The sequence below is a fragment of the Phaseolus vulgaris genome, chromosome 4, assembly GCF_000499845.2.
Source record: "Phaseolus vulgaris cultivar G19833 chromosome 4, P. vulgaris v2.0, whole genome shotgun sequence".
Lineage (NCBI taxonomy): Eukaryota > Viridiplantae > Streptophyta > Magnoliopsida > Fabales > Fabaceae > Phaseolus > Phaseolus vulgaris.
In genome coordinates, this window is record NC_023756.2 from 41,828,679 (window position 1) to 41,835,530 (window position 6,852).

Consider the following 6,852-nt stretch of genomic DNA (forward strand, 5'->3'; position numbering starts at 1 on the left):
TCTTCTGTTTTGATTGAAGGATGTTCTTAGGTAAATTATGTAGAGGATGATGAATCTCTCTGGCTATTTTCATAAAGTCACAAAGGAAAGGTTAAGTAAACTAAAATCTAAAATAAAAGTTTATTTTGTTAATTGAAAGTTAAAAGAAGGATTAAGTAAGTTTTTCCATTCTTTAAAAAAAATGTTTATGCAACTTGTCACTATTTCTTCATGAAATTTTCTTTCTCTAACGTTTCTCGTTATTAAAAAATTATTAAATAAAAACTAATTTTGAAAATAAAAAATAATTAATCACTATATTAACTAAACTGATACTATTTTAGAAACTAAAAACTCATTTCTAGTATCTAATTAACTAATTGATATCTAATTAACTATCAACTTCAGAATCTAAAGTAATTAGTGGCTAAAATCTTGATAACTAATTAGATATCAATTGAAAAATTAATTTAAAAATTTAAAAATTTAAAAAATACTTTAAATATCAATAATTTATTTATTTTATAAAATAATATCTAATTTAATTAATATAATAAGTTATTATTTTTATTTTTAAAATTAATTTTTATTTAATAATTTTTTTTAGTGTAATAAGTTGATTGATTATGTAAAATTACATTTTTTAATAAAAAAATTGTCTACTAAAATTTTAATAATTTCTTCATATTATACATGTCTTATACAATGCAAAGCAGCAAATATCGCAACCAGAAAACTCCATTAATATGAAATGGATTCATACAATTGTTATTATGATACTCCATCGATACTTAAATCCAAACTACCTATCTTACAATTATCATATAATCAGTCATAAATATGAAAAAAGAATTAAAATAATAATATATTTACTTGTTAAAATAGATAATTCATGAAATAATGGTATTTGTGATAGTTACCTTAACCGAATCCTACCATCTAACAACCAGATTGAAAAGGCTAGTGATTTAGACAAACAAAAAACAGCAATCTTTCCTCAGTATTTGAAAATTGATTCTCTTATTTAAATTATCTTCTGCTCTCTTACCTGATTATTTCCTCTGCAAATATTTAACCTAATTTTTCTTGTTAAAGTCCAGAAAGTAAACACGGTAAGGATGAACTATAAAGTAAAACAGTATGATTTTGTTATTTTTTAAGTCTTTTATCTATCACAAATAAAGGTAAATTTCTTTAAATACTTTATAATTTCTCTCTCATTAATGTGGATACTGTGATATTCAGATCTAATCCGATTCAAGGTTTAAATAATACACAATCCTCCACCTTGCAGTAAAAAAAAATGTAAAAAAAAAAGTCCTTTTCAATTAGAATGAAGGCAATAGTACAAGTTCAAAAAACTTTGAAAAATGAAAAAGTGAACTAAATAGAAATTATACAAGCGTGAATAAAGGTGGATAGAAGAAAAGATTGAAAATAACAGATGAAGCTTCTCACCTATATTCAATGAAGAACACAAGCTTAGATGCTACCAAACAATGGTTGAGTTGGGAGACGTACCAATACAAAACTGAAAAACACTGCTCCACTGAACTCCACTGCACTGCACATATGACACACTTTGAATTTGATTTGATCAAACTTACCTCACAGCCACCATCAGCCGCCATTTCCACTCCCAACTCTAATGTCTCATTCTGCACCACTCTCCTTCCTCACTCCTCACAAACACATCTAAAATGTTCCAACAAATATACATTTCTTTACTTATTTACTTTCATTATTTTACATGTTATTAATTACTAAATATTACTTCATACCTTTTTTATTAACTTTTTCGATGAGTGATTATATTAAATTAAACAAATAAGACAGCATTCTTCTTAATGTTGTATTTTTTTTTTAAAATTCATATTTCACTGATGCGCGTCCATTTGATGACGAGCAGTTGCTTTAAAATTTTACTGTATTTTGTTACCTTTATCTATCCACTCGAATCCTTTACTTTTAAACGAAACACTTCTAGAACAACGAATGAAGAACACTAAACACATTCCAAACAAAAAATTATCCATGCCAAATAACATTATTTGAAAAAAAAATCATTTTCCCTTTCAAATGCTCAATTCAAATAATATCCAATGCCAAAAAAGTTGCATAATAAACCCCCGACCCAAACCTAGACCAACAACAACGTTATTCTCCCGGAATCATTTCTCATCGCATTAAATTAAAACCAACCAACCAACCAAACTATACCTTTCCATTCTAATCATCCATCACATCATCACGACTCCCCCGGCGGCGGCTGACAGCGACGACTGCAGCTGTAGCAGGTGGTGGTAGCAGTCCGCCGCCGTGGGCCTCTGCTCCGGGTTCTGCTCCATGCACCGATTCTGTAACTCCCTCAGCATCTTCGGCACCCCTCCCAACCCACACGTCCTAATCAAATTCCCCACTCCCCACACATCTACCTTCACCCCATGCAACCCCCGTTCCATCTCCGGCGCGTGGCTCCCACGTGCCCCTGACACGTGCCCCTTCAGCTCCGGCGCCCCAGCCGCCTCGTCAAACCCGCAAACGAACCATTCCTCCCGATCCCTCCGCCGCATCACTTTCTCCCACTTCAAATCCCTATGCATAAACGACAAGTCGTGTAAAGCCACCATCGCCTTCGTCACGAACTTCAATGCCTCCACCAACTCCTCGCAGTTCCCCGGTTTCACGCGACACCCTCTTGGCTTAAACGACAACGCCAGTTCCCTCTCCGAAAAACCCACCAAAACCTCTGCATGCGGTATCCTGTGGTCCAGAATCTCGTAAACCTCCTTTACCGCCATCCACTTCCGCTTCTCCATGAACACCCTCATGCACGTGGTCGGCGTCACCTCCGTCACCACCCCGTTACCGTAGCAAACCCTCTCGAAATCACTATACGTAAACCCTTTACAGTTACTTATACTCGCGCAACGCTTGCTCAACAACGCTAACAACAACCCTATTCTGAAACACGGAACCAAAGCTTTCAGCTTCTCCACTGGGGTGGTCAAATTTACTTCGTGTAAATCGGTGCGGTTAATTATTCCGTCCTGCGACCTGCTGAGCGCGCAAAACGTCACAGTGTTGGCCACCGCGTGGTAGCCGAGAATGTACGGAAGATCCATGTAGGTCCACAGAAGTTTCCCTACTAACGTGGTTGACGGATTGGGTTGCGATTCTTTCAACTGGTGCGTTTCTTCGCCTCTCCAGAGACAGTAATTGTTGACGAAACCGGTTACGTTGGGCCATTGGTCTTGCAACTGGGTCGTTGATTCTGGTGGGGGTGACGTGGGTTTTCGGATTAGGACGAGTTCTTCGGGGCAGAACTTTTGGATGACGCGGTTGATGCACTCGTCCCACAGGGGAATGAAGGAGTCTCGGCTTGATGACGTAGCGAGGGAGAGGCTAGGGTTACTGGTGCGGATTATGGGGCCCACGATGTCGTACATTATGGTTCTGCAGTCCAAGGGCTCGGGTGTGGTTGTGAAGAAGAGTTCCTTCCCTTGGGGAAGTTCCTCGTACACGTCTCTTCGGAGAGGAAAACGTAGGTCTTCCGGTGGTGGCTCTTGTAGGTGACGCTTTAACTCGTAGAGGCTTGGGAGGGTTTGTGGGGACGCACGTAAAAGACATTCCATGTAGTATTCAGTTGGGTCTCGAAAATCCAATGTAGCAATCGCTGCAACACCCAACACAAAGTAATAATAATTCTCTAATCAATTTCACATGAAAACACTACTACTTCAGTGTGTTTAGTGTCACTTTTGTTTAAGACTAAAACTTCCAAATTGATTCTATTTAAGTAATTACCTAAAGGATTGCCTGCTTAAGTTAAGCAAATAAAAAAACATGTCCCAGAAATATTTGAAATACTGCTATATACAGAATTTTCTAACATTTTTAACATAAAGAGTAAACTACCACTACAAAAAAAAAAAAGTGTTTCAAACTAAATAAATATTCAATGCTTTAAGGATTAGTTAAATAGCTTTATTAGTTTAGGGTTACCAATGGGAGGATATTGACTCAAAGAAGAAATCAGTGATTTATTTCACCATTAAATTCTGTAACCGCAAAGAAACAATAAATAAACGACGACAAAACTGATACTGTTCTACGATATTTATTCATTAAATTACTCTTTTTTTTAATGGCTTGTCAGTGTTTTAATTAAAAAAAAATGAGTATATTTAATTGTATTAAGAACATGAAATAAGCACATACTATGATGAATCAAATAAGAAATATCCTAATATGTTATAAAAAAATTAGAAAAATTGAGGTAGGAATGGACACTTTTCGTTGTTATTGCTGAAAGTCTTCTTTTTTGGTTCTAAATTGAAAGCATCAATTTAGAGGTTATTTAGAGAGTACTAGCTAGAACATGAGGGCAGTGACCACTGGGGAAAGAGCACTCACATCTAATGGGAAGTGCTTTGGAGGGAAGTTGGACTCTTTCAGCAAAACCTGGGAAAGAGAGACAATGAAACAGTTAGATAGAATCCTAGAATATGTAAAACAAGGCAACGTAGTTTAATTTAAGGAAACAGGTTTGGTTTGGCACCAGAAGAATCTGAGGCCGGGGAAGACTTTCTTCTGCCAAAAACTTTAACTTGCTGTCCCGAAACGAATCTGTCAACAGAAAAACCTTTCAGAGGCCCATCTTCGAAATATTCCATGGGACAAGGCACCATGGCATCATCAAAGCAAGTGAGTTCATCCGCGTTCAGAAAGCTTGAACTTTGAAGCCTCACTCTCCCTCTATGTATTTCCCCTTCTTCTGCCCATAAACTCACTGATTCCTCCCATGTCATTCTTATCTTCCCAATTCTACGGAGCTCTTTAGATGATGAAGAACCTGAAACATCCAAGAGCGTGTCTAACCCTAATAAGACCCCTCTTGAGCCTTGAAAGAAAGGCTCGCTACCACTTGTTATGGCCAATTGTTTCGTCGTAGCTGCAACAACGGCAAGGTGGTTGGTTAAAAAGACAAGGAACATTGATTACGTTTTCATTTCATTTCGTATTTTCTAATGCATTATTCTTCCCTACAAGGGAGGAAACAGTGCTAAAGGTCAGAGAATTGAAGGAAATATACTGTTCCTTTGAATCCTTCATGAATGTAGCAAAACTACTGTACATTCCATAAAAGGGAAAGTAAATTACAAAAGAAATTAAGAACAGACACTTTACTGTGTGTGGAATTATGCGGTGAAGGAAAAGTGGAGAATTAAAATAAACTAAAAAGTAAGATAATGTGATTTCCCATTTTCATGCTTCAACTACCTACAAACCTGAGAGAGGGATTTCATCATCTTTGAAGGGTCGAGGTGGTGGTGGAAGAGCTCTGGCAGCAGCAAGAGCTGTTCTAGCTTCGTCTCCTGACACAAAAGATGAACCTGCCCTGCCATGAGAGGATCTCATTCTGGAACCCATGAACTGTGCAAGTTCTTCAAAAACATCTTCATCAAAAGAAGCCGGGAGTCTATGTAACTTTCTCTCATACGGTGAAAGCCTGAAATAACTCTTCCCAATTTGTTCCCTCTCACCTCCTCTTTCCCATTCATATACTTTTCTGAACTCACCCAACATGTTATCCCATTTAGTACCTGCAGTTTTAGCATCTCTATTGACCCCGTGCCTCTTGAGAAACTCAGCCACTTCTTTATCTTTATCAGCCCTAGTTTTACCTCTTGTGATTCCCAATTCCGCTTGTTGTTGCTGTTCTGCCCTTGAAGATGATTCAGATCCACCACCACCACCACCACCACCACCTTGGTATTGTTCTTTCCAAGCCCTTGCTAGCCACAGCATTTCGTTGGGCTTCCAAACTGGGCTCACATATTTCCCCTTTCTGAGCTGCTGGTGAACTTGCTCTCCCTCTTGGTTGCTCCCTTCTTGGCCAGAACCTCCTGAGGGTAATGGGAGAGAGTGAGTTGGAGATGAGGAGGTGTCTGATGAAGAAACTGTTTGTGTTTGCGGTTGTTGTGGATTTGATGAAGTATGTGTGGTTGGTGAAGGGCTTGATTCTGTGGTGGGAAGCATGGCCATTTGGGACTGTTTTGGCTGCGAAGGAGGGGAAGGTAGAAGCTGCTTCCATTGTCCACTATATCTGGGTCTCTTGGGGTTCAGTGTCTCAAACTGAGGCTCATAGGGTGAGGAACTTGCACCGCTGGAAACATATAAAGGACTGGAAATGAAAGGGGGTGCTCCAGTCACAACAACAACTGATGATAATTGTTGATGGTGGTGGATAGGCCTAACTTCTGTGATAGCTTCCTCACGTGGGGCTTTAGGAGAAGATGAAATTTGTTGAGTTTGTTGTTGCTGCTGCTGGTGTTGGTGATGGAGGTGTGATTGAGGTTGTTGTTGTTGTTGCTTCTTGGTTGTGTCTCCCTTGTCGCCCATTATGGAGTAATGGGCCCTATCAAAGAAAGGGTTCTGATAAGAGAATGAGACACAAAGAAGGAAGTTAAGAATCGGAACAAGTGTGAGTAGTAGTAACAAGGAGGTGGCTATGCTTGCATTGGAGTTGAACTAGGTAAAGCTGTTGTTGTTGGGTTTAAGTTTTTAATTAATGGGGGGCGTTTGTTTTTTCTATTTGTTGGGGTTGTGGGTGTGACATGTTCTCAAAAGGGTTTTGAATGCGTTTGTTGCCTTGATAGATGGATGATGGCACTTCTGCCATATCTTCAAAAGGGAAAGTCACAAAGTAGAGAGGATCACAGCAAGCAAAAGCAAACATCCGAAACGATGAAAAGTAGCAACAGAAAGGAGAAAAAACTAGAAAGTCAAGAGAGTGTGTGGGAACTGCCGTGAATAAGACGGTTCGGTTTGTGTTTTTCATTTCCATTTTCTTTTATTATCATTAACTCT

General features: G+C 38.4%; 1 protein-coding gene across 1 annotated transcript; it reads right to left on the reverse strand.

The window, feature by feature from the left end:
* Positions 1 to 2,029: 2,029 nt before the first annotated feature.
* Positions 2,030 to 6,525, reverse strand: LOC137837707 (uncharacterized). The gene is made up of 4 exons (XM_068646810.1): positions 5,271 to 6,525; positions 4,541 to 4,933; positions 4,396 to 4,443; positions 2,030 to 3,655 (listed from the first exon to the last, which is right to left on the reverse strand). Exons 1-4 carry the CDS (start codon positions 6,382 to 6,384, stop codon positions 2,220 to 2,222), a joined length of 2,991 nt encoding a protein of 996 aa, XP_068502911.1. The 5' UTR covers positions 6,385 to 6,525; the 3' UTR covers positions 2,030 to 2,219.
* Between the last annotated feature and the right edge of the window lie 327 nt (positions 6,526 to 6,852).

Excerpts from the sequence above, each read along its gene's own strand:
- LOC137837707 (XM_068646810.1), bottom strand. The coding sequence starts at position 6,384 with ATGGGCGACAAGGGAGACACAACCAAGAAGCAACAACAACAACAACCT. Across the intron at positions 4,934-5,270 it reads TGATGAAATCCCTCTCTCAG|CTACGACGAAACAATTGGCC; the intron begins GTTTGTAGGTAG and ends CCGTTGTTGCAG. Across the intron at positions 4,444-4,540 it reads CCCGGCCTCAGATTCTTCTG|GTTTTGCTGAAAGAGTCCAA; the intron begins GTGCCAAACCAA and ends TCTCTTTCCCAG.